Source organism: Vidua macroura, chromosome 18 (assembly GCF_024509145.1).
Source record: "Vidua macroura isolate BioBank_ID:100142 chromosome 18, ASM2450914v1, whole genome shotgun sequence".
Classification (NCBI taxonomy): Eukaryota; Metazoa; Chordata; class Aves; order Passeriformes; family Viduidae; genus Vidua; species Vidua macroura.
Genome location: NC_071588.1, coordinates 10940065 through 10967486, shown reverse-complemented (window position 1 = coordinate 10967486; position 27422 = coordinate 10940065). Strand labels below are relative to the sequence as shown.

At 46.9% G+C, this 27422-nt stretch overlaps 1 protein-coding gene across 5 annotated transcripts; it reads right to left on the bottom strand.

Moving 5' to 3' along the window:
* Positions 1–344: 344 nt before the first annotated feature.
* On the bottom strand, positions 345–27422 carry CABP1 (calcium binding protein 1). Of its 5 annotated transcripts, none has more exons than XM_053994050.1 (7): positions 26547–27404; positions 8963–9139; positions 5391–5421; positions 4575–4718; positions 3232–3341; positions 2671–2818; positions 345–965 (listed from the first exon to the last, which is right to left on the bottom strand). In XM_053994050.1, exons 1-7 carry the CDS (start codon positions 27144–27146, stop codon positions 940–942), a joined length of 1236 nt encoding a protein of 411 aa, XP_053850025.1. In that variant the 5' UTR covers positions 27147–27404; the 3' UTR covers positions 345–939. The 5 variants fall into 5 exon arrangements, with proteins under 5 accessions (XP_053850025.1, XP_053850028.1, XP_053850027.1 ...); XM_053994053.1 differs by lacking the exon at positions 26547–27404 and adding an exon at positions 13739–13986; XM_053994052.1 differs by lacking the exon at positions 8963–9139 and having other exon boundaries at positions 26547–27417.

The following is a 27422-nucleotide window of genomic DNA, read 5'->3' as shown; positions in this document are numbered from 1 at the left end:
GCCTATCCCCTTCCCATCCAGCTCCCCTCTGGGCCCTTTCTCTCATTGCTCCTTCCCACAATACTGCAGAGGCTCTCACCTGTGCTTGTGCCAGTGGAGGGGATGCAGAGATGGGGACCCCTTTCACACTGCCCTCACTGTGAGGTACCTCCAGGCCCCTTGGCCATGGGGACAGCAGGAGGGAGAGCAGAGTCCTGACACAGACTTAGTGGCCAGCACTGACTCCCCTTTCTGCAGCAAGGACTTGCCTCTGGATCCTGGTGCAGACACTGGGGTGTGCATCTGCCCAAGCCCTTCTCCCCCAGCCCGGTCACCACCTCTCACAGGGACATCCAGGCTCCACATCATTTCAACGTGCATATTTATCACTTTCCCCTCGCAAGACATATATTTGAATTTACTCTTGGTAAACATAACCACAGGAGATGCAAATAAGTGTTGGGGAAGCATAAATAACTCCACACAGATAGACACACACTGAGACAGCAAACACAGACACGGTTCACCAAGGGAAACCAAGAAGTGCAGAGCACGCCCTGAGGCTGCCACCAGTCCCAATGGCTTTGCTCTCATCCACCAAGCCAAGAGGATTTCTCCTGCTTTTGCTTTGCAGCAGCTGGTGGGAGAATAAAGCTGGGGAGGAGGAGTCTAAAGTTGCAAATATTCCATGAAAGCATCATGGCAAGTCCTGGCTCTGCAGTTTCCTGCAATCTTCTTCAAGGAATGGTTCCAGTTGTAGGAAGTTGCAAGTCTTTCACAGTGTGAAAGGGTGGAGGGGCATGGGGACCACCATGAGGGAGGAGCAGCAGGTCATCTTGCAATGTCCTAATTGCAGCCAGCCGATAAACCTTCATGTAGGAACATCGGGGCTAGATGCTCCATTTAGGTCCTCTTCTGCCCTCTCTAAGGTGCTGATTCTTCTTTAGCTGAGAATAATCTTCAACGGGACATCATGCGAACAAACTCTGCAACCAACAACACAAGACAGCCCTGAACCAGAAGGCATCCATGGTTCCCAACCCAGCTCTCAGTCACTGGAGACAGAAAGCAGCCAGGGGGAGACTGGGAGTGCCCAGGCTGCCAGCAAAGTCAGTGCACTCCGAGACTGGCCCTGAGAGCTCACACAACATGGGCTTTAGTCCTTGCATTAGATATGGTGATAAGATCCCTCCAGCAGTTCAATTCAATGCCTTGGAGTCCTTCCCAGCCACCTACGGTCTTGTTTGCACAAGCAACTCTTTGTGCAACAAATAGCAAGTATTGTCTCCCTTCACTGTAACTTCAGGGAACCTTGATTTACAGTTTTGGGAACATGGTATGATTTCTTAGCAAACTTGCCACTTCACAGAGAGACCAGCGTGGGAAAGCATGAGAGTTGTGCCAGTATCTATACTGGCATTCTTGCAGAGAAAAGTTTACTTTAAGGGACTTCTTGTATTTAAAGATACATGTTAACTGTAGGGATACCCTGGATCTATTTCTTGACTACCCTGCAGTTTGTGAAGACAATTGCAATTGTTCAAATTGAGTGTAAATGCCATCAAACATAAATGTGTTTTCATTCTGCACTTGAATTGCTGAGGAAGTGATGACTCTGTAAAGAGGAGGGCAGTGGAAATTACCCCCTTGACTCCTCCTTTTCCATTGATAGTTTGACAACTAAAGTGGTAACTCAGAGAAATTGATACTGGGATAGCATTTCATGTATTTTAGCTGTCTAACATAATTTAGCTGTGGGAAACAAGGAGAGCTACTGTCATGTAATCAGCCAGTGCATTAGAACAACCGCAGCTACCAGATACTTTATAGGAAGACACTGGTGGTATTCTAATATTTTCAAAGCCCTCAGAGGCTTCAGTAATCCTGAGGACTGAGATGCCTTGTCATGTAGGAGACCCAGGAATACTGCTGAGCCAAAAAAAATATGTCAATTTTACTTTAATTTTATAGTTCCTGTACTTCACCCTTTACTAGGGGAAAAAAGCAGCCTGCCACATTCTCACACTTTCCAGCTCTTATATCTTCTTAGCTGTCTGATATCAACTGCTTCCTTGCCAGAAACCCTGGGCTCAATTAATTTTGCTCCCGCCACAGCTAATGGCTAGGATAGTAGCCTAACCACTCTTATTTTTCAAAGTCCTTCTGGCGTGAAAAGTGTGAGAAGAAATTAATTATCTCTAGGATTTAACATGACACCTATGGATCAGATATCTGCAGTCTTAGTGAGGACAGCTGGCACGTGACCATCTTCTGACATAAAGGCACAGAAACAAATTCTCTATAAAGCCATATAACAAAGGTGAGCCAGAGGAAATGGAAGGTGCAATGCATTCTCCAAAGCAATTCAGCCACTCCACAGCTCTTGCAATAGATTTAAAGGAAAATGCCCCATAAAACAATTGCAGGGACAGCATGTGTGCACCCGGATCTGTTTCTGTATGACAGGTTCTATCTTTTATCATGCTAGAATTATGGAGATCCAATCAAAACTGAGATGCAGCAAGAGATGATACACAAATGAACAATTCATCTGACTGAAAAATGAAGTTATTTTTTCTCCATACTTCAGAACCCTGGGCCCTGAGCATGCAAGTCTTCCACTTCAGCTTCTGATCTGAAACTCTGACTCACACCAGGGGAGATGGACAGCGAGCATTGATTCCTTCTCACCTTCAAAATCAACACGCCCATCTCCATTCAGATCCACGTCCCGGATGATCTCTTCAATATCCCGGTGACCCACCTGCTGCCCTAGAAGTTTCTTCATGGCTTCTCGCAGCTCAGTGGTGCTGATCTCCCCATCTCCATTGGTGTCAAACTGCAAGTACATGAAAAATACCAGCAGGGGAAATACAGTTAATGGAAACAGATCTTGCTCTGGATTGGTTTTTGTATTGTCTTGCTCCTGAGTGCCCTGTATTTTCTCCATTCCTTCCAAGTCCCTCCTTTTCCTTCTTTGAGTGTCTTTTGGATCCTGTCTGTCTTTTCTCCTCAGAAAACCCTTGCAAATGCTGTGTCTGCACCAGCTTTTCTTTTCTTTTCCTTGCCTCAGGAGTTCCCTTATCTTAGCAATGTTCTCTGCTCTTCCCTTATTCCATGCCTGACTGGGCTCTTTCTAGATCTTCCACTGTGCTGCTCTCTCCTCCTCCTCTTCTCTTCTCTAGTGGGTCTTCTCTCTATCCTGTCTTGTGTTGCTCACCTCTCTGGGGGCACGCGGAAGGGATCACTCACCTCTCTGAAGGCATCACGGAGTTCTTTTACACCAATCATGTCTGCAGTCTCTGCTAGAAGTTTTGGTCCCATCAGCTCAACAAAATCTTCAAAATCCACATGGCCACCCACTTGGGACAAGATGAAAGATTGTGTGTAAGAACTCCATAAGTTAGCCAAGACCAGCACTCACTTTGCATTTCTGTGTGCCCCAGAGAGCGCTTGGCCCTCCAGGAAGCAAAGCACAGAAGGTGTGGGACAGTGGAAGGAAAGGAGAGGCATTTTCTGGATTATGGGCTGGGCAGAATGAGCCCAAGCTATTCCATCCTAGGCTGCCATGGACTGTCACACCCTTATTGCATCACATAGTACATATCAGAGGGTTGATCATTCCAGTGCTTATAGCAACACTCTGCTGTGCCTGTGCCAAAGGGCACGGCAAGGGCACAGCATGATGTTCCTGCAAAGCCTGGGCTGGTGCAGTCCTGATCCATTACAGCAGCTAATGTATGTCCAACTGTTTATTCATTGTATTAGTTATTTTACTTGTTAGTGACCTGAGAGCTGTCAGCAACACTCTCAAATTCCCAAGCACTTCTGTGCCAGGGTATCAGCTGCTTTTGTGTTTGACTGGTTGTATATGTCACAGCTGTTCTCCTTTCTTTGACCAAGTAATTTGTCCTTTTAACATAATCCTGTGTCAGAAATAACATGCACTAAATATGCTTCTCCCCACCTGACTGAGGGTGACACCCTGCCCTGCCACAGATGAGAGCTGACAAAAATGATGGTGAAAGACAAGGGTCACAAACACAGTTACAGTGAATCAGATGCATTTGTCACATCTTTCCATGACTGCAGCAGATGCTCCCATCTGACGCTGCCAGCACAGCTCGCTCACAGCCCATCCCCAGGCACATAGCAGATACACAAAAAACCACCACAGACCAACAGCCCATCCATCACCCATCTAAATGAAGCATCCCCATCTTCCCAGGCTCGCTCTTCAGTTCTGACACAATCTGACAGCAGCAATGTGACAACACACAGAACCTGTGCACCAGTGCCTGACTGCATACATTAAGGGCAGTTTTATACCTGACAATATAAGCATGAAGGACAATCCTTCCACTCACTGTTCCCATATACAGTACAATCCACCCAGTCCCTTTGAGAAGCAAAAACAAAGGCATCGACTTCTAGGGTCCACAAACAAATGGGAGAGATGATAAGTGAAAATCAGAACCAAAGAAGAGAGGGGAAAAATCCAAAGGAAATGAGGCAGCTGGAGACCAAGAGAGCCTGAGGCAATGATGCAGGGTGCAGCAGCAACAGGCAGGTACAGCTGGGTGTGTATTACTCACGGTTCATGTTGATCTGCTGGGATAGCTCTATTAGCTCCATCTCAGTAGGCATGTAGCCCATGGTCCGCATGCAGTTCCCCAGGTCCCTGCAGTTAATAAACCCATCTTTGTCTTTATCAAACTCCTTAAAGGCTTCTCTTAATTCTGCAGGAAACAAAGAACAGTATTGTCAGTGACAGCTTGAAATACCTTTTCCAAGAAAACTCCCCAGAATAAACAGCACTTTATGAAGCCAGACTCTCTAAGATACTCAGTATTTTCCCACCAGATCTCCCTACATGAGGCAATGACTGGAGCAAAGTTAAGCTCTTCTGCCAGCAGTGCTGCTGGCCCATTCCTGGCTGGAAAGCTTGCTCGGACTATGAGTGTCACAAACGCTTCTCATTGCTAAACTGTGCTCCCAAAAGAAACTGCAACTAGTACATTTTTCCAACATTTACCTCTGCATCTATTATATATCTTTCACTGTAGGGATTAGCAGGTAAGACAGCTTCCTTGGAGTCATATTATAGTATCATGCTCCACAACACTTTCTGTGGGAGCTGGAGGGACAGCAGTTCCCTCACAGCCAATATCCCATTACTTATTTATCCTCTCACGCTGAAGAATATGGAATGGATGCAGATTCCTTCACAGTCAGAACTCTTTCAGTTTTATACATTATTTCTTTTGCTGGGGTTTCCTGGAATTATTCTAGTAATCATTTCCCTTGATTTGCCCCAAATAATTTTAACCCATGGGGGCCACCATGAAAGGGCCAGCCAATAGGTTTTCACTGGGCAGGGAGAAAGAGGACAAAGGAGCAACAAATTTTACCTTCAATTTCTTCCGGACGCAGTTCTCTATCCTGCAAAAAGAGAAGATATTATGTTAAACACATTTGTTGGCCACAAACATAGCTTCAAAATAGCATTTGTTGGTACAAAGGATTCTGGAACAAGCCAGAAAGTGAGAGAAGAAACAAGAAGGTGATGACATGTTTAATACCATCTACCTAGGAAGGCTTCCCAGCTTTCCTTCCCAAAGAGAGGGGTGTTTATCTGCACACATTTCTCTGCAAGCCCCTCTCCCTCTCATCTGGTGGACAGAGGGATGACAGGTGGTCCCTGAACAGAATAGACCTGGACCAACACAGCAAGATTTGTGGCCTCCCCACTGATGGTATTATTGGCACCTTCATGAAGCTGCTTCATCATTCCCCAGCACCAAGTTCTGGAGCAGAGACTGTCCCTGTAGCAGTTATGATCTCCTCTGGAGCTCTGATTGTATTTCTACTGCCACTCCCGCTGACACACACAGATCAAAGCAGCTGGAAGCAGTCCTTGTAACCAGCAGGTCTAGACCATCATCTGCTCAGATCACTGCTTGATCTCTGTCCTTCTGGCAGGACAACAACAGCCATGAGGTTTCTCACAGTCAATGTCTCAGTGACATCTCCTACAATCTGTCCCCACAAAAAGGTAGTAACTTCCCCCTTCCCTCCAGCCTCAACTCCATATACAAGCATTTTGAAAAACCAGTCATGAAGGCAGACACACATATCCATCATCAAGGTCATCTACAAATGAAACAGGACAAGGATTCACCATGTTCAGGAAACACTGCAACTTCAAACATCCAATTTGAATTTCTTGGAAGAAGGGGGAGGATATAAGAGTATAGGAAAGTTCCAACACTGCACCAGGAAGAAGAGATGAGCATGGAAATGCACTGCTTTCTGGTTTAAATGCTCTTTCTAATTCATCTCATGGCTCCCAGGCAAATCCAAAACATCTGAGAATTTGGAAACACAGAAACGCGATCTCTTTTGTCGTCTCACTCTCGGCTTTTCCCCTCAACTGTGAGGAGTTTCTCCTTGCCTTCCAGGTGTCCTCCAGCCTCACCACATGTGCCTAGAGACGGTGCCTTTGATCAGTTTGAGAACGATGATCCTTTGCTATTTAACCACAGGCTCCTCTGGAAACTCTAATGGCAGCTGCTCAGAGTGCATAGCAAACTAGGACGCACACTGGTTTACGTCTGTGCAGAAGTGGGCTGTGCCAGAGAAATGACCAGCTTGCCACTTGTAACCTTCCCAGAGGCATCTCTGTGCTGGATGGAACTGTCGGAGCGTGCTGGCTCTGCCGTTTCATCCTTCACAGACCTGGTATTTTCAAACATGTCATCCCATTTGTTCTGCTTTCATCAATACCAAGTAATAAAATAATTCAAACTCCTCAGACTGGATGCAGGAGGCATAATTGCCCTCCTGCCTTAGAGAAAATAACAGAAGAAAAACCACCCATGATCAGTTCCAGCACCTTGTGCACTTTATTCCAGAGACTGCAAACACTGATCCCTGGAGATAGTGGCTGGGTGCACAGCAGGTGCAGGGCTGTGAGCACCAGCGCCGCGGTGCAGAGGGTGCCATGACTCACCCGTGGTAGCTGCTGTCTTGTGAGAGTGGCCAGGGTAGGACCCGCTCCCTCCTCCAGCACAGTCCTCACAAGACCATCCTCCTCTTCCTCCCTCACTGAAGAACGCATTGTAACTGACATCAGTGACACTTGTCAGAAGTAGGGGCTTCAGCACTGGCTCTAATTTTTCACACCAAAGAATTTGCATTTGCCAGAGACTGCAAATGCCGAAGGAGGGGGAGGGTTTATGTCCCTCCAAAAATCTGACTCAAGTGATAACTAATATCAGGAAGAGGTTTTCTGTTTTCAATTTGAAAGATCCCCTAAAATGATTAAGGAATAAAATTGCTTGGGATAAAATGGGCTGAATCTCTCTAAAGCTTTTGGAGAACATATGTGAAGAGAAATAAAACTATCCCAAGAGTTTAAATCCTAGACATGAGCAGAGATGACCCCCAGAGAGTCCATTATACTTAATGGTCTTACCCTCATTTATTTCTGTTCTATGTACAAGAAATCCTGTGAGAGGCCTAGAGAGTCAGTAAAAGTAAAGCTGTGTATTAGATGCACTTACTCTACATCAGGGTACTTAGAGACATCACTAATCCTATTTTGGAGATCTCTCAGGGTACAGTGAGCTTCCATGGCCTAAGCAGGATGGACACTTGTCCAGCTGTCCACTAGGGAGCTGGACCTATCTCCTGTGACAGGTGGCTCTGCGCAGGTCAGCAAGTGTACTTGTGCGAGAGTGTGTTTCATATTTCAGTGACCTGGCAGGGACTGTGTGATCAGTTAGTGACTGAAGCTTAGGAAGAACAAAAGCCTTTTGATCAATAATGACACATAATTACTCTTTTTTGAATTGTTGGTTGAAGCAGAGGTTTCAGAAATAAAAACCTACATGTCTCCTACAGCTGTAGATGACCATATTAACACACAAGTAAAGAGGTTTCTTACAGAGGCAATAAACCTCTGGTTCTAAGGCAATTGGGTTAAGCTTTGTTTCACAAGAACATGGAAGGCACTGGGTGAATATCTAACAATGCACATATTCACTCATACATATCCACAAAAGGTGTGTTAATCATATTAAATTCTGTTTGTCTTTAAATTCATGTTATTGTAGAAGTAGAATGTTTGGGGGCAAAAATATGTTTTAGCTCTTGTAAAGACAGAATATTAGGGTGCATACATACAAGCACACATTTTTATTTGTATATAAATGCATACATTGGATGCATATGAGCACCTAGTTACAATAGGTGTGACTGAATGAATAGAAGTGGGTTTGCTATTTCTCTCTCTGTGTGGGAGGGTAATAACATTTGGTAGCCTGGCACTATTTGCAAATACAAGGACAGCCTGATGTTCCTCAGTTTAACGGGCTGGGATTGCTGCAGTGTCAGGCTGGGTATGCCAGTGCACAAGAGATTGTGTCTGGGTATCTGTGAGGAGGCAGCTGTCCGCTTATATCTGCTGGTACTAGCGTGCTCACTGTGAACTGATAGGAACAGTATCAAATATGAACAGCTTGTTCCCAATACAGATGCCCTGATTTGCATTTAACTGGCTATTTAGGCTTTAAATGCTAATCTGAGCCTGGGAATGAGAGATGGGTGTCTTGCTGGAATAACAGCTTTAAGCACTGGACTCTTCCTGAGTCCATATGATTATGCAAGTTCTGAAGTCCTAAAACCTCCTGAATTCATATTATTATGGCTACTCGAGTGTAGGCTTGGATCTATTTTCCATAGCTGCAAGTTTAGAATCATCTTTTCTTGGTGTTTAGGCACAAGGGTATCTGCACATCGTTCAGGTTAGACATTTGCCTGTGACTGTATTTGCACTTGGAGCTGGAGCCGGGATGCTCGAGATCCAGGGCTGGGAGTTACAGAGCTCCACGCAGACGGAGCACGGGGGCGGCTCCGCATCCCCGACTCGCGTCCACGTGTCTTTGTGCGTGTCTCGCCCCGCTGGGTGTAACTTACGTACAGGCTGCCTGTTTTCTGCGAAGCCCTTCCTCAGGAAGATGCATGCTGGCCCCAGCAGGTTGTGCATGACGGCGCAGTTCTGGGCCAGCACCATGAGCGGACCCTGGTACTCGCCAGCCGACGACCCCTCTTCGCTCGTCTGGACAGCTTTATAGCTCGTCTTCTCGTCATGGCGGATCTTCCCAGCCAACCAGCAGCAAGCAAACAACACAACAGAGGATGTTACCTCCCCATCTCGTTCCTCTGAAGTTTTACTGAACCGCCTCGCAGAGACATAATTGCTAAATTTCTTTCATCTGGTGCACACTGCGTCCCCCCCCACCGGCCTATTAGGATTTGTACAGAAGCAGTAAGTCCAGGAGTTCACTTTCAAAAGCTGAAAGAACAACCAACCACGAGAATTTCTCTTTGAAATTACATCAAACTCTCAGCACTGCTCACATCTACCCAGACACAGCCCAAAGTGCTACACTCCCACACTCAGCCCCAGAGTTAACACTGCCTTGAATGAGCTGCAAAGGACAAGCGCATCCCAACTTAACAGTACGTGTGCCAGCCCGTGCCCCGGGCAAACCTGCCGGCGTTGGCCAGGGCACCCCCAGGAGACCAGGCAGAGCCTGCACAAAGCCACTGCACAGGCTCCACGTTACTTTTCAGCAACACAGCATCACACGCTTTATCACGTTTTCAGAAGACCATTTACAGCATCAGGTGGCCCTGCCAACTGCAGGCTCACGCTGCCTTGTGCAGCTACTAATCAGTTACATCGTCAGGGTTTGAGGCACTTATTGCCTTGGCCTCTTTTAATCACTGACAGTCCCAAAGTGGAGATCAGACACGGGCACAACATTTTTGAGTGTTTTCATTTGCACATTTTCAAAGTGCACACGTCCTGCTAAGCTAAGGCTCCAGAACAGAATCTAGCACTGGATTTTATAAGGAGGCGCTGCTTTCCTTTTATAGAAATGCATTTCCCTGGCTCTGCAAAAAACCTCTTATCCTGATATTCCCATGCAGCTATAAAAAGCCAACACAACCCACAGGACCCTTGGTTTTACAGAATAAACATTAATCATACATTAGATTTCTCTTCAGGAATGATTCTACTTTTACAGCCAGCGTTCCCAGGGGTGATCAGAGAAGCTCTGTCACTTGTCAGTGTCTCTATTAACCCTTTCCTGAAAGCCTGAGGTAAATTTTCAGGCTAAAAGACCAGACACAAACACCCCCCATTCACACTTGTCTGAGACTATTGTATCTACTTGCTGTGTCTGCCATGTGCTATTACATTGCATGCATGGTTTGTAATTTGCCTTTTTGTACACAGTCTTACACCAATCTGCTCATGTATAATGTCATGTGAATATCAAGCATCAAAACAAAAATAACTCAAAAAGCAAGCCAGGGAGAGAGAAAATGATGAAGCAGAAAATGGTTTTCATTGCAGTCGTGGCTGAGAAAGGAATTGGTCTCTGATTAATTCTGACACCTAGGACACTTGTCCTTAAAAAACTGAAAGATGAGCATCCATCCACGAATGGCATATTACTAGCTCAGCTAAATGTCAAGACATCTGTGTTGAGCTACACAGCTTTGTGACATCAGTGCAATGCCTTTTCAAAATTATCAGCTTTATTTCCTGGCACATTTTTCAGTTTAATATACCAAATAAGATGAATCACTTAAATACCCCATATCAGTTCTGTGTTTAATTCCAGTGAAGCCACATCAAGAATGCAAAGCCCCACAGCCCCAAATGTTTGTTTGCTGACACTTCCAGTCAATAGTTTATTACCAAGCTATACAGCAGTACCTCATAATTGTCATCCCATTATTCTTCTGTCTCAATAGAGGTTGCCAGTTTGACAAAACAGTTGAGCCACTGAGGACTGTGACCAGACAAACTGCTGCAGTGCCAGAATACCAAGGTGAACAGCTCAGCAAGGCTCCCTGCCCTGCCCTGTCACTGCAGGCAGGATTTATGGCATTCAGTGTTCCCTCTGCCAGCAGTCTCACAGGCTCTCCTGCAAGTATCCACTCAAGTTCCCTTCACCATGCTCCTTCTATATCGCAGAAGAGAGGGCAAGGGAGCTGTGATATTGGTATGGGGCAAAGAAATATCAGCCACCTATTACAGGGGAAACAGCAGTGTGCATGACAAAAACAATGCAAGAATAGGACTGGGGAGATCAGGCTTTCCCAGTCCCTTCTTAGTGAAGGACCACTAACCTTCCTGAACAAGTTCAGCCCTTGGCTGTGTCAGACCAGCAGATTATGGAGTGGGAAGAGACCTGGTTGATCTAGAGATGGCCAAAGTGGTGGAGAGGTGTGGTAAAGTGAGGGACCTGGATGCCAAAGCTTTTAATTTCTGCACAGCAGAAGCACACCAGGATTCACTTCATTTCAGGCCTGAGTGTCAGAGGGACTTTGCAGAACAGCAAGCCAAGAGGGGCCTCGATCCCAACTGCAGTATCTCTTGGAGGGAAAAACAGCCAGGATAGCTTCCACGATCACTTGGGGGGACATCGTGACAACAGGAAACTGAAGCTTCCAACAGAAGACAGGGAGTCCAAGCCTGAACAAGCATGGTACCCTGGTGTCACCCATACCTAGACCAAGCCAGCTGGTGCCTGGGAGTGAATCCCAAATTTTGGGTTGAAATCATGTATTCAAGAGTTCAGACTGTCATCCAAGAGCAGCTTTCACATATGTTGTCTGCAGTCCCTCCTCTTTAACAGTTCAGCAAATTGAGTTTGCTCAAAGTAAAATCTAAGAACAACTGGGATCATATAACAGCCAAGTGAAGATGGGCAATGTTAAGACTGATCTGCAAAGTCTCCACTATTATCATGTGTGTGGCGATGAAAAGAATGGCCGAGTACCAGGATCTGTCAGGATGAGTGCCTTATTTCATAGCTCACTAGAGTGATGTCTGAGAAATTCTCTAATTCAGCTTTGCAATAACTTTTTATCTTCAATCCTGACATCCCAGGCCTTGTAAGTGGGCACAAAGTGAGTTATTTGAAGCAGCTTTTAGGAATAAAAACATAAATTACTTCAAAGACTGACAACACAATTTACAGGTTCTTGAATCTATTTCGATTCAAGCAGCCTGGCTACCTGTCAGACTTTAATTGCAATCGCCTTGTACAGCTGCAGCCAACTCCTTTCATTCCAAGTTGAAGGCGACCTACAAGCAACCAAGTTGATTTTTCATATGTGCAACATTTTGGTGAAGCTCAGCTACTTCTACATCTCCCTGCAGGTCACCCTGACCTAGGACTGGTCTCAGCACTGCCTAACTGTTTGGTAATGAATTCCCTCATCAAGTATCCCAGCTCCCCCACAGCAGCACTGTGCCATTACTGGCTTTCTTTACAGCAGCCAAGATAACAAGTAAATTGTGTTTCTATACAGAAGAGGCCAAAATGCAGCCAAAAGAAACTCTACTACGATGGAGGTCCTCTCCCAGACAGCTTCCTCACAGAGAAGCTTTCCCAGGTGGTAAGATCTCCTGGATAAAGCAACTTGATGGCAGTGGCATTTCACTGTCGTCAAGGTCTCCACAGAGGCAGCATCTCATTGCAATACTTTGGATGATCAGCATAACTTTATCATGGAGAATGAACTGCATAATTTTTTGCTGAGCTGTTAGATTTGCAGCAATGCCAAGTGAGAACCATGTGGCTGACAGGTACACAGTGCTGTAAGATCTTCCTCAGTCAAACAAGAAATGTTTCCGGGGTATGTCATTCCCATTTCAACCCAGTCCATAACAGCAGAATTATTCCTGAATCTAGTTTGTCCCAGGACCACTGCAAAACCTCAGCAGAGTAGACTGTGGGCTGAAGCTTAACAGATACACATGGCAGCTCACAGATGAAGTCCAGCTGGGCCCAAGCATGTAGATACATGGGCCACACTAATGTGCAACATGATGTACAAACACACAGCCAGGGCCCAGTGTATCCACTCACAAACAGATGCATGGACAAGCAGAACAGAGAGAAAAACATGCTTCTTACCCAAACACATACCAACAAAACAAATTGTTTCATATGCAAGGATGGATAGACATAAAAACATGTGCATGTCCACACACAGACTTCTGTGAGGATATGCACCAGCAGGTGAGCACACACAGCACCATACAAACAAGGGCATGTGTGTGATACACAGAAATGCCCCACTTCTGCACTCAGAGCAAACCTGCTCAGGCACTCGGGATGCCTGTGCAGAGACATAAAGAGCTAAGGACACACACATACCTCAGATGGGCCCATAGGTGTGCATACTCTTACACAGCAATGGCAACTCGTACAGACTCGTGACCCTTCATGTATACATGCATATATGTCCCTACACCCATGACACAGATGGTTACTCAAGCAGGTAACTCTCAGCAGAAGCACGTGCACACGCACAAGCTCACACATACACCCGCACATCAAGATGCCCTGACAGGAGTGTGCCAGCACACTGTGCACATCGACAAGCATATGCTTGCACATACCCAGAGGAGAGCTGTACACACACAGTGAGCAGGACACAAGCCTACATACACATTTATTTATACATATTATGGCTCTCAGCATCCTGGGCTCTACTGGCTGCACTTGCATGAGCAGCTCTTACAGAAAAAGTCTGGTGAAGAAACTGAATCCTTCATACTCATCTCTGTGTTTCTCCCACCTCCCATTCTCATCTGCCCACAATGTCACCCATCCCAAGAAGCAGGGCTGGAAATGCACAGTGCATTTTGATTCAGGGAACATACCTTTTTAGAGAGGTTTCTCAGAGGAGACTTCACACAGTTGCCCATAATATGTTGAGGCTGCCTTTCCGGTGGACTTGGTTATAAAGGAACTGAAGCAATTGATCCCATGAAAGGTATTCCTTGGGAGCAAAGCAAGAAAGGCAGCACCAGGCAAATCCAAACAGCTACTGGCTGCTGGGGCTTTCCCTCTTCAGGGAGCTTTTTCTCTCTCTGCCTCTCTCTCTCCGTATTTTAGTTTATGTTCACTTTCTTGAAGAGATGAAGCAGGAAGGAGAGGGAGGGGAGAGAAACAGACAGAAAGAGAGGGAGAGAGAGGGAGAGAGAGAGAGTGAGTGAGAAGGGGGGAGAGAGGGAGGCGGATGTATAATCTACATCAGATTAATGTTCAAATCCCTCCCACCCCCCTCAATCTGCAGGCAAGATTGTTTCACTCATAGGAGAGGGCTGTTCCAGGGAGAATTAAAACAGAGAGGCAATGCAAGAAGTGATTTCAGTGATGAGTTCCGTGAATCTAGCTAGTTTGGGTCCACACAGCCTCTGAACACTGCATCCCTACCCACCCCCTTCTAACTCCTCTTGGCTTTTCAATCACCACAGCGCTAGGCTGGCCAGAAGGCAATCCACTTAGGGGCTTGGAGCAGACCACAGCTCGTTTTGGAGCAGAAATTTATCTGGGAGGGACCTGTTTCAGCTTATAAATACCAACAGACCTAGAAGTGTCTGATTTTTTTCTGTCATGGTAGAAGCAAGCCTGGAGACAGCAGTCCTGGGACCCTACAACACTCTCAGCCCCAGGACAGTAATATTTAACCACAAGGGAGAGACATTGAGCCAGTCTTGCAGTAAAGTTTCTCCAGCTTTCTGCAAGTAAAAATCAATTGGCAGTTTAACCTGCACAAGTCTGCCGAAGATGGGCTCACTCCTGAATCTTAAATCGAAACAGCCCCAGGTTAGATAATGTGAATCAAAGAATTTTGATGTCAGATCCATCCATTTCATTTGCAAGAGCCCAAGTCCTGGAATAAATCAGAGGCACTTGAACCTAGAGGTGGCTCTAAACTTTGGACTTCATGCCTGTAGTGTAGAATAATCTCTGAAAGAAAACGGATGAGTCCCCAGAATATTTTCTCCTGATCTCAGGCTGAGCATAAGAGCATTCAGTCTGAAAAGAGATTTAAATTGCATAAAAAACACATAATTGCACTCAGACAATAGTATCTGAGCAGGATAGAGAATGTACCTGTAACTGTGAAGGCACCACAGCTGCAGCTCCACAGTGATAAGAAGTATGAAGAGCTACTTCCTTCAAACACCTTGGAGACCAGGATAACACTGATCTTACACAGTGTTTTGCAGCAGGCTGGTTGGACACTCAGGTGTTGGGCTGAAAGATTTCACATCTTTGTTTGCAAGTGTGGTTCGAAACAAAAGCTTCTACAAAGACCTGCTGAGTCCTACGGAGGCTGAGTACTTGAACCACATGCTTTTTGTGAAGGAGCCAAGGGCTCACTCTCCTGGCAGCTCTAGGGCTGTAGGATGGAGAAGAATGAACTGCTAATGTCAAAACAAAACAGGGATTTCTCCTTCCACCCTGATGGTGCTGTGGCAAATTAAGTATGATTCTAAGGTGACTCAACAGTTGCTTTAGAGCTTAGAGGCTTCTTCCACCTAAGGAGATGAATCTAAGAGTCTGACACAAGTCCACAGCTTCTCCAGTTAGTCACAGACAGAAGTGCATGGCCATAGAGAATGGTGTTTATTGCTCTTCCATGTACTAACAGCTTCCCAAGAGTGAAGGCAGGGGGACAGCCTACTCTCAGATTCCCTCAATGCCTTCTTTATTAAATTATGTTGGTAGGAGCTGCATAAAGGTCCACAGGCTCTCCAAAACAAGAAACTGCAGCAGGACATGCTGGAAGACTCCCCTTGCACCCAGGGCTGACTGAGAGGGGGACAGAAGGGAAGACCTCCATAGCAGAGCCCACCTATGCTAGGGTGGAAAGCAAAACTCTTCCAGAGCTGGGCCTGTCTCCTGCTGTTGCAGGAGATGCTGAGGAAAAACACAGTCACTCCCTGGGGGCTGTGCCAGCTCTGGGCCTTGCAGTGGGGTCTTAGCAGGAGGATGCTGAAACTCCCAACTATGCCCAGGCTTAGCCCTATTTCTCTTTCCCCTCTTAAGGCAGCTAATGGGAGGCTGATCTACCCTCTGAAAAAGTGCCAGTCATTAATAATGTCCTCTGTCAGCTGGAGCCATTCCCCAGGCTCCTTGTTTATTGACGAAGTGCTTGTCTCCCTTGAGCAGAAGCTGCCACACAGCAAGTGAGGCGCCTGGGCTCCTTCCTGAGACAAATGACTTCAATTCCAGAGCAGAGAAGAGAGAGAATTGCCTTTCTGCTGCTAATGAATCTCTCTCCCTGACAGGAAGCACAGAGGCCAGGAATACCTTGCAACTGAGAAGTGCCCATCTCCCACATTGTCCCAGAGAGAGGGATGGAAAGAAAGGGAGTCAGACATCTCCTGCCAGAAAAATCCATCACAGTTCCCAGACTGTTGTAGGACAGCTTTGGAATACAGCTGTGGAGTGTTGTTTTACTGAGCTCTAAAAGCCTCTCAGTGAGATGGTGACCCTCTAAATACTGGTTTGTACCAGAGCATTCAGAGCCAGCCACAGCCATTACTGTGTTTGCCTACTCTCCAGCTTTTCTTCCCTACAGTTACAGGCAGTTGTAGGAAACGTGCAGGGCAGAGTGAGAGGGCTGAGACCTCCTGCAAGGCTTGGCAGGGAATTCGCAGTCCAGGAAGGGAAGAGGGAATGGGAGCCCATGCGCACCAGGTTTGCAGCAGAGTCACAATCCTTCAACTCCATAAGAACTCTAGTGGAGCTGCAAGAGGCCCGAGAGATGTGATCATAAACAATTTTTTTTATCTCCTTATTTACCCTGACTCTCTTAAGAGCAACTGGACAGGACACCACAATCTAGCAGACAGCCCCTGCTGAGCTCTGAGGAGGAAAATCTCTCTACAGTGGGATCTTGTTCCCATCACCACCACAGGTACCTTAAAGATAGGCAAGGAAAGTGGAGCTGGCAGAAAGGTCATTAAAAGATTAGGTTAGAAGGAACATATTTTCTCCCTTCCTCCAACTGATGCTGCTGTAAGAGAATAGGATGCTGAGAATAAGTGTGTCAGAAACATTTCTGTGTAGGTGCTGATCTGTGGGTATGCCTATATCTGGGGTAGTCAGTATGCATGTGGGAGGGCTGCACATGCATGTATACTGGTTTTCCCACACTGTTCTTTGTGGCAATCACACTGTTCTTTTAAGGTCTGTGTCTCTGTTGTAAACTTTCTAAAAATCTGTAAGAACTTTGTGAAATGCAAGTCTTGCTGCTGTTCATGCATCCCTCCCTTTCTCCCGAGGTCCAAGGTGGAGAGCAGAGACCTCAAGGGATGCAGCTTGGCACAGAGCAAGGTGTCAGCTCATGGGAAAGAAGCTTTTGGCACACTGACTGACCTGAGCACATGGAAGGGAGAAGGCTGGCTGACTTGGCATTGAACAAGGAATGATTTAGGTGGTTTAATATGTCTGGATACTTTAAAAAGCAGCAGTGCTGTGCTTTGGGCTGGCACCTTTGGCAGAAATGCTCATTTCACAGGAAAATGTTGGAACTCCTCATAGCTAATCACTTGGCAGGTGCCAGAAGCTTTATCCAGTGGCAGCAAATATCCAACAGACACAACAGAAAGAACAAAATCAATCCAAAACATGTGATTGCTTATCAAATTGTAGCTTTGCTTGGCAAAAAAATTCAGTGGAAGTATGAATTTGTATGGGGACAGATGCTAGGCCTGTTTCAGTGCTAGTCCTTCATGTGCTGGAACATTACATCATTGTTCTCAACACAACATAAATACTGCTACAGGGCAATGTCAGTAGGTAATGGGTATTGTTTAGTAAAGCAGGAAAACTCTTTCCTAGTATCTTTTCACTGAAGTCCTATTTCTGTAGCCTACTTCTAGTAGCCATAGTTCTACCAAGTAGAGTAACCATAATTCTACCAAGAGCCCATTAATTGCTTCAAACATTTTGTATATTAAAATACATCCCCTTACTTCATTTATCCTAACAGGGCAGGAATTTTTGTTGTACTTTTTACTATCCCAGAGTGGAGAGTGCACATATGTATTAGTAGCTTTCAAATCTGTTTCCAATAACCCTTTATCTGGTGGCTACAGATCTATATTTTACAGGAAACATATAGTTTTACAGAAACTGTCTTGTTTACTGAATGACCTCAGATGAGCCATTTGGATTAGGCAACATCCTCCTGTTGCCAGTTCAGTCAAGGACCTCATTTTGAAGCTCCCAACCACTGGAACATGCACTGGCACCACTCTGAACCTCTGTGACTCATTTCCGTTTCCTCTTCTGCATCAGCTCCCAAGTGCTTCTGCTGCACATTGAGTTGTGTCTTCTAACATCAAATGAACTTTGGATGGTTCCATAAGCCAGTCAGACGAGTACAGGTCCATCTCAAGGGGAGGCACAAGCAGGTATTGGTGGATGCAGGCCAGGTTCTCATCTAGGGAGAGGAATTCTGCAGAGAGTTTGGGATCTTTCTCTGCTGTCAGCTGTTCCAGGAGGAAAGTGTTGCTGACTCATGCTGTGCATAATATTCTCCTCCATTAGAGCAATTGGATCATAATCAATCACAAACAACAGAATGTTTATTAAAAAGATCAAGAATATTTTCTATCCCTCTCAAGGTAACAAAGCCTGGACTGCCTGTCAACTTCTGTTTAGAACAGCTCTGTCTGTAAATAGCTGGCTTTCATTTTGCATTAGATGAAAATAGATGGGAACGTGCTTTCTCCTGACACCTTCCCTGCAGATCTGATCCAAGTATTTTGCATTAGCCCAACTTCCAAGTTCCTACGCAGGAGATGCATTGGCCAGACCACAATGTACTGTGGATATTTGCTGCTGATGATCCTAAAGATCATCAATGGGCTACAAAAAGACAAGTACAAACTTGACAGCTCAGAAGCTGCTGTGAGGATTTGTCATGTATGTAGAGCACAGAGGTTGTTTAAAATAAACCTTACATGGTTCCTTGTCTTTGCTATAGAATATGGGAATTTTGTTGCACTCTGTCCAACTGTGATACTGCAAAAGCAGCTAATTCTGCCTGGCTCTCTCACCTCTTTGGAAATAAGAGGGACAGAGGGTCACTGTTCAGCTGGCACACTGAGGTGCTACTGAAAATGTGGCCGATCATCTGATGAGCAGAAGCCTGGAAACCAATATCAACCAAATACTCCAAAGCACCCCTGCAGCATTACATGAGATTTGCCACCCTAAAACAGAGATATGCCTCTCTTCTAATTTACGTAAGGATCTGACAGCACCTTTAAAAGGGCCAAACTGTATATCCCAGGTCTCTGACTATATCTCAACACAGCTGGTCCCAAAGTATCTAAAACCTTTTTGTATTATTTCAGCAGAACACATTGAGGTTGCTGGTGTTTTTCTACTTCCTGCCTTCAGCTGTTGTGACATGATGCTTCCCAATGTTACATGGTTGCCTGCTTCCTTCCAAGTGCAGAGAATGTGTTTTGTCTGAGTGGGATGAAACAATGCTGTGTATTCCTTCCAAAGGTGGTTGCAAGATGCAAAGTACTCTAGGGGAGGAATGGGTGGAAGAAATATTAGAATATTGCTAATGTCTTCATTCATGGATAGCATTGAGTTCATGGTCTTATGCTGGTGCAGAAAGCTACTAAAAATCTAAATATGACCATAGCTAGGACAGTTCTTTCGCTTTATCTTTAAGTGGGGTATTTGATTGAGGGATTACTCAGGTTCATGGACACTGCTGCTGCTCTCTAAGGTCACAGGAATGTCAGAGGATTATTGAAATGGAGCCCAAAGTTAGCTAGGCATCTTTTACTGAATGCACACCATATAGCTGCTTGTTATTGGAAATCAATACCACTCATGGACGCATCAGGGAAAAACAGTTACTGAAGCTGGAATGCTACAAAGAATCACAGCTAATTCTGCTGATAACCTGCAGCCCAGCCACTACATCTAAAGCCAAACTTCCCTGACATTGTGTTGAAACTGAGGATTGCATGAAACAAAAATCAAGGTGGTAAAGCTTAACAAAATGGACAGTGGACTTATATAAATGATGATTAATTTATTACTGAAAGCTTTTTTTTCCTCTCCAAAGATAAGCTGAATCTAACCAGAAGGTTTGTGTATTTCAGTGCATTAGATCATACTGCTGTATATTTCATGAACAGAATATTTAATGAATGCTCTTTTAGCTTGGTTTTATTTTGATGTCTTTCTATAGCCTTTTAAAACAGATTTGTTTAAAACGTAAATCACTGACAAAGATTAATGTTTGCTGGCGGACCGACTGCAGGCAGGAGGCTTATCCATTGCCCCTTAGTGATTCTGTACGTCTGGCTCACATCCCTCAAGCTCTTTACAAGCAATAAATGTGATGAACTTTTCTCCAAGCTGAGCAAAGGGGGAACTGAGTGGATATGCTCAAGTGGAACAATGTTTCTCTGTGTCTGAGTTCATTACATATAAAAACATGAGACGTACCTTGGAAGGTGTGGCAGGTGTCAGCAGGCAGGTGTGCACACAAACGCCGAGCGATGTTTTAAGCACAGGAATGCATAAGCGTGTACAGAGGTGGTTGTGTAGCCACACAGAAGATTTAGCAGAGGCTGCACGAGCAGGCTGTGTGTACATAGACAAGACATGTATATGAAGGCTTTTTATGTCAATCTACATGCATGGACATGGGCTGTGGCAACTCATGCAGGGATGGAAGCATGCAAGCTGTACGGGCCCCACGCATGTATCCGGACCCCTGTGAATACGCAGCTGGGAGCGGCTCTCGCCTACTTCACGGCAACAGCGGGGCTCTCCCCGGGTCTTACACACTCACCGAGCGGCCCAGGGACAGGGCATGCCCCGGGAGCCCAGAGGGCGGCGGGTCCGTGTCAAGGTGGCTCCGCCGGGCGGGGAAGAGCCCCGGGCAGAGGCGGCCGGGCCGCGCGGGGGCGCGCCGGGGCCGCCGGAGCCCGGGCCGGGGCCGCCGCAGCCCCGCTGTCCCGGAGCCCCGGGGCGGAGTGCGTGCGGGACAAGCCGCCCGCAGCGCCGATCCCGGGAGCCCCGGCGAGACGGGCAGCAGCAGAGGGAATACTGCTGTCCGCGGGAGTGTCCCCTGCGGCCATGGGGACTCCCTTCCCTCTCCGCCTGCGCCCTCAAGGACCCTTTTGGGGCCGGTATAAGCCTTCAGAGGTGCCATAAGACACGGAGGAATAGTCGGTGCAGGATACGGCATTTCTCCGGGATTTTTCTGCCTCCTAATCTGTGCACCCACACTCCATACTCCACGCGAGCCAAGACCGTGCCACGGGACCACCAGCATCACTTCGGCGGTCAGTCATGCTAAGCCAGAAGTCTGTTCACCCCAAATTGCTGTGCCGATTGAACAGTGTTAATGAGCAGTTTAGTTAGACTGTCTCAGTTTGGCCCTGACATGCCACTGCTTCACCTGCCTTACAGGCACAACACAGCACATGAGCACCTGGAAACCCAGACCTTTCACCTTCACCTCGCCACCCCACAGTGTGACACCTGAAAGTTTCCATTGCTGGTGTCACTGCTCCAGGGCAGCCCAAGACGGCGCAGCCTCCCTTGCTAATACACAGGGCCAGCTGAAAACTTCAATTTCTAAGCCAGGAGCCACTCTAACCGTGGCAGGACTGGCCAGAGCTTCCTACATCTCCTCAGGTGGATCTCCAATAATGGTCCTGATGCAGTGACTGCTCTTGAGCAAAATGCCTGTTAGAATCAGCTGAAGCCAAAGACATTGGAGGGAACAAAGTTATCTGGCAGATGAGAAGACCAGAAAGGTGAGAGGCTGGACAAGGCACCTTTTCCCTACACACTCTTGGCTGGTCAGAGGAGAATGTTCTTGACATGCTTTCCACACAGGCAGCCTGGGATCACCTCTTGTCCCAAAATGGGGCCATTTCTGTCATCCCAGTTTGCTGTAAGGTCCTTTAAAACCTGTTAAGATCTAAAGCTCAAGAATAAACGGAGTTGGAGCAGGAAAATAAAAGGAAAATTTCACAGGAAATCCAGACAGATTCCTTCCCTATTTTAATGGTAATTTGGACACTGAGATTAAAGCAGGAGTGGGACATGGTGCAGGAGAGGCTTTAAACTCCCTGTACAAATAAAAATACAAAAGCTCCTTTGGCCACAGTGCTAACAGCAGAACCCTGTAAATATTTCATGATTCTCTACGGCAATTGTTTGACCCCTTTGATCTCCATGCTACCAGAGGCAATTGACAGAAAACTGTTGGGGAATCACTTCACTGAAAAATTTAACAGTCAAGTAGGGTGTGAAAGCTAAACGGCTCTGAAAACGTTCAGGTCTCACATGGCAGGATCACTTACAAATTAATATTGCATAGCAAATTCCCGGAAAAAGCTCTTCTTGAAGGTGCCAGCTAGGCCAGCGCTGAGGCACAGGAGGAATGAAGCGATGAGAACCGGTGGCTGTCTGTGCCGCAGTCCCTGTACAGAGCCGTGGTGAGCCAGGTGCCAAGCAGCTGCTGCACCGTGGGCACTGCAGCCACATCACCGCTGCCCCAGGAATGCCACTAAACTTGCACTGCGGTCCTGCTGCCACCGCACTGCTGTCCCGGTCTCTGTGCTGCTGTTGCTACTGTTGTCACACTAACAAACTGTGTCTTGCTGCCAGGCTGCCACCTCACCACCATCCCAGCTGCTGAGGGGTCACCACTTCTCTTCTGTTGCTGAACTGTGATCTGCAGCCATGCTAGAAACACTTACAGGACCCTCATGCTCTTCTGCTCTGCAGGGGTAATAAGCATGCTCCCTTAATGCTTCAGAACACACTTTTGCCACTTGGCCACTCCAACACTATCCTATCAGGCCAAAATCACATGAAACATCTTCCTCGTGCTCCCTTTTCTTTCCCACTTTGCTGCATTATCATACACACATCCCTTGCCAGCTACACCCGTGAGTCACAGCACTGCTCTCACACTGCACTGAGCTTCTGCCACTGCAAGGTCACTTTAAAACACTGCTGTCCCACTGTCCCGCATAAAACCAGCCCATACTCACACTGCACTGTCACCAGGTAAGTCTGTGGTGTTGTCCTCTTGCTAACTCAGCTGTGCTTCCAAAAACTGTGGCATGGTGGTAATACTTCATTTGCCGCCTTCTGCTACAGCGGGATGGTGCTGTCAGATCAGCGCAGCCTTTTGCAAATACCACACCAGAAGTGATCACTGCTGTACAGAATGGCTCTTGTCTGGAATATTGTATTACTACATCAGTAGACTGCTAAACTCTTCTGTCAGGCTACAACACTCCACAATTATCACACCCGTGCACTGCCAAACTCCTACCACATGGCACCAGTATCACATCTCTGCTGTGCCCCAGGATTGCGTTACCACACCACTGCATTGTCAGTGCCGTGTTCTCCGGACACTCGGAGCTGCACGCGCTGCATCCCGACCCAGCATAAAGTCCACAGCAGAGTGCTCTTCTGCAGCTGCCGCACCAAACCAGTGTGCAAACATGTCATTAGGCTAAGATGACATCCTGGCTTATACTTAATGCATCATTACACTACCCTACTTTTGTTAATTCCTGTACCACTCAATTACAAAATGGTAAAATATCCTAAAAGAGTATTACTGCTTAATGGTATTAGAACATCACTGCACCAATATAGCATAAGCCTAATTAATAAAATATCACTGCATCCTGTATCCTGGCAGTATCTTAGCATTCTCCTGGAGTACACACCCACAGTGCACTATATTGCTGTGCTGGTTATATAAACACGGCACTTCTTCCTTCACTCTGTCTTTTTTTCTGCACAGCTACAAATCTGTCTCCCTCAGACACAACCCTCTAGTCCTGAACTGCTCCTTTTTGCTGTTACTGCAATAATGACATTCTCCATGGAGTCATCCCTGCAATCTTTTCTGTGTATCTGATTGTACCACTGTAGTGTCTGCATCTGCGACCACATCACTGCACCACCATGGAACAGAGTGATGATATTCCACATCTGTAGAGCTGGAACAAGATATACTTGGTGCTGCTGGACCACAGTGCTCTGCTGCTGTGATACGCATCACTGTGTTCCTCTCCTATGTACTGCAAAATTACTGTTTTAACTGTTTCACAGTGAGTTGTGTGGGCTAGAAAGAAGTTTTCATATTAAATGAATTATCTGCTGAGCTGTTGCTGTCTTCTAATCACAATGTGGAGCAGACTGGTGTTACAGCACCTGCAGCCTCAGACTGCAACCCTGGACATGTTTGCACCTATGACCCTGCCACAGCCCAGGCTGCAGCCTGGCCTCTTGCAGTTGTAAATCCTTGCCTGTTTCAAACCTTCACACACATTTTCACACAATGCTGGGCATTTATTTCTTCATTCTCAGAAACAAAATTTGTATCATTCTGTGCCATGACAGAATTTCCATACATCTTACCCCTCGGCCTTTATTCATCTCAGGATTTTGACATCACAAAAAAAAAACAAAAACCAAAAACCAAAAACAAAAAACCAAAAACCAAAAAAACAAACAAAAAACACACCAAAAAAAAAAAAAAAACCAACAAAAAAAACCCCCAAAAAACCAAAAAAAACCCAAAAAAACCAAAACACAAAAAAACCCCAAACAAGACAACAACAACAAAAAAAACCAACCCACAAAAAAACAACTTCATGTATCTCATGTAACCAGCTCTTTGTGTATCCTAAATTATAAAAAATTATAACTCCCTATCTTGCCCCTGTACAGGGGGATCTATTACAGCCCTAAAAGTCAGATCTAAAATCTCCACCAAATTTTCATTCTGTCACAGTTACTTCAAAGAAAGCAAGTAAGAGATTAATACAGAGAGAAAATGGAATAAATAACACTACACTCCAAAAGAAAGATGCTGGTGTGTGCGTGTAAGCACTGGTGCCATGTACTCAGTGAAAAACTGAAAATTAGGATTGTATCTCTCCCATTTCAGTACAGGGCACTGTTGAAGACCACAGGTAAATTTTGCTACATGTACAGCTTTCAGAAATGTCTTTTCACACTGGAATGCAAGCAGCAGAGCAGGTAAAATAAAGATGCTGTTCAGGTAAGTACTGAGCTCAAAACCAGAGGTGTTTCCATGAGTGGAAGTGGCATGAAATTGTTTGTATTTCTGATGCTTTGGGGACACACAGCTCCATAGACTTAAAATCTTTTCTTGGATACATCTTCACTTTGCTCAGAACTACAGCGTAAGTCAGAGCCAAGACCATGCATTTCAAAGCCTGGTGCTGGAATATGGCTTTTTGTAACCTGGTTGAGCATCAATCTGCTGACCAGGCTCTTCCTTATTGTGACAACAAAATTTTAATTTAGACTTCGGATGCACCACTGGCACAGGGAGGGTAATAATACTTGTTTTAAGTTAAACACAACTGTAAAATTCCTAAACAGCAGACTGTCAGTGAGGATGGAAAAGTGCTGTGCTTTGGAGAGAACAGATGTGCTTTGATTTTTATCTGGAGAAGTCAAGATGAACAAAAATAGACAACACTCCCATATTAAACATACAGGTGTATCACCTCCTTCCATCCAATTACAAAAAAAATTCTAATTCTCTCCATAATCTCAGTCTGAATGGGCTCCCTGCAAAGCCTCCCAAACACGCATTTAAAAAAAGGGGGGGGGGGGGGAAGATAAAGACAAGAAAGAAAGAAAAGACCCAATGATAACAAACTCCAAAAATCATAATTCTGGTTTAATTGATCATTTCCAGGGCTGGATGGAACCTAGCCACCCAGGCTACTGGCTTATACCTATAATTGTGCTTCTGGAAGATTGCAGTTACATTAATCTTCCCAGAGATTACATTTTCCAGTAACATCCCTAGATGTCTATAAAAGAAAATTTCAAGCTTGTCTCCCTCTGCCTTTTCATTTTTAGAGGGTAACCGTGTTGGGTAATTTCACTACCAAAAGCAGCTAAAAGCGACAGCTTTGTACCAAAAGAGCTTGCAAACACCAAAAGCATCTGTTCCATTCTAACATAGTGACTGGGAAGGCTTCGGAATTGGGTCAGATTTTTTTTTTTTTTTTTTTTTTTTTTTTTTTTTTTTTTTTTTTTTTTTTTTGTCGTCCTCCCCACTACCTTCTCCTGACAGCTTCTGCCATCAGAAATGATTCATATGCTGATTGTACAGAAATGTACCATAAGGAGATGTAAACAAATACAGCAAAGCAAGGCGGGGAGCCAGAGAGATGGAATCTAATAAGTAAATAGCTTTTAAAAATCCGCTTCTCTGACTCTCACCCTCAGCAGGCAGAGCCACAACTTCCCCCGGTGACAGGGAAAGCACCGGCACTTCCCCCGTCAGCACCACCGAGAGCGCCCTCCGCAGCGCCCGGCGGGGCGGGCGGGCGCCGGGGGTTCTGACCCGCGCCCCGTCCCCGGCGCGGAGCCCTCCTCGGGCCGACCCCGCAGCGCCCCCGGCCGTGCCGCAGCGCCTGGAGAAGTTCGGCAGGGGCGGCCAGGAAGCAGTACATTTACAGCTGCGGGCTGTGCCCGGGGGAGCGGGGGACTCCGGAGCGAGAAGCCGAAGGTCCGTGAGCCGCAGGAGGAGGGGGCGCGGAGGGAAAGCGGGTGGGAAGAGAGGGAGGGGTGGGTGGCGAGGGGCGCTTTGCCCCTTACCTGGCCAAAGACCGAGCTGAGCATGGGGTGCAGCTGCTGGATGAGGGGATCCGCTTCCACTGACCGATCACTGCCGCTGGACTTGGTGGAGCACTTGCTGCTGGATTTGGACAGAGGTGAAGCGCCTTCCGAGAGCTTCAGGGACTCTCTGCTGGACCTCTGCCTGTGACTGAAGAAAAAGTCCTCCTCTGCCTCCTCCCCATCCCTGTCTAAGAGCTGATGCTGGTCCTGGGGGTGACCGTGGCTGGCGTGCGGGAGGTGGTGATGCTGCCTGGATGTCCGCACCGGTTCCTTGCCGCTGCCTCTCCTTGGACCTCCTTCCGCCGGCTCGGGCTGACTCTCCCCCCGTCCATGTGACAGCTTCCCCGCGCCCCTCGCTCCGTCCTCCCGGGCGCCTGGGTGGCAGAGCGGCCTGCGGGCACTGGGCTCCCCGGGGAGCTGCTCCTGGCTCAGCTCCCTCCCCATCTGCCCGCCTTGTCCTTTGCCGTCCCGGACGAGGCTGCCGCGGGGCTGGGGTTGGCCGCCCGCCGCCCGCCGGCTCCCCGCCGCCTTCAGCAGCGAAGTGCGGGACTCGCTCTTCGCCATGGAGGAGCCGCTCATCGCGGGGCCGCTAGAGCCGCATCCCCGGCCGGGCGGAGCGCTGCCGCTGCGGGCAGGGCTGCGGCGCGCCGCTCACGGCATGTCCTGCGGAGACCCGCTTAAATCCCGCACCGCGGCCCATGTGACAGCGCAGACAAAGGCCGCGGCAGGGGCGCTCCGGCGGGGGCTGGCGGGCACCGTCTCCCCCTCCGGGGCTCTGCCCCCCCCCCCACCCTCCGCGCCGCCGCCTCTCCAGGTGAGCCGGGGCCTCCCCCCCGCCGGGGGCCGGCTCGGGCC

Coding starts and splice junctions, on each gene's coding strand:
- CABP1 (XM_053994049.1), bottom strand. CDS start 27,146: ATGAGCGGCTCCTCCATGGCGAAGAGCGAGTCCCGCACTTCGCTGCTG. Junction 9,140..26,546: donor TCAGCTCGGTCTTTGGCCAG/GTAAGGGGCAAA, acceptor TTGGCTGGGAAG/ATCCGCCATGACGAGAAGAC. Junction 3,342..4,574: donor CCAGCAGATCAACATGAACC/GTGAGTAATACA, acceptor TCTTGTCCCAAG/TGGGTGGCCATGTGGATTTT.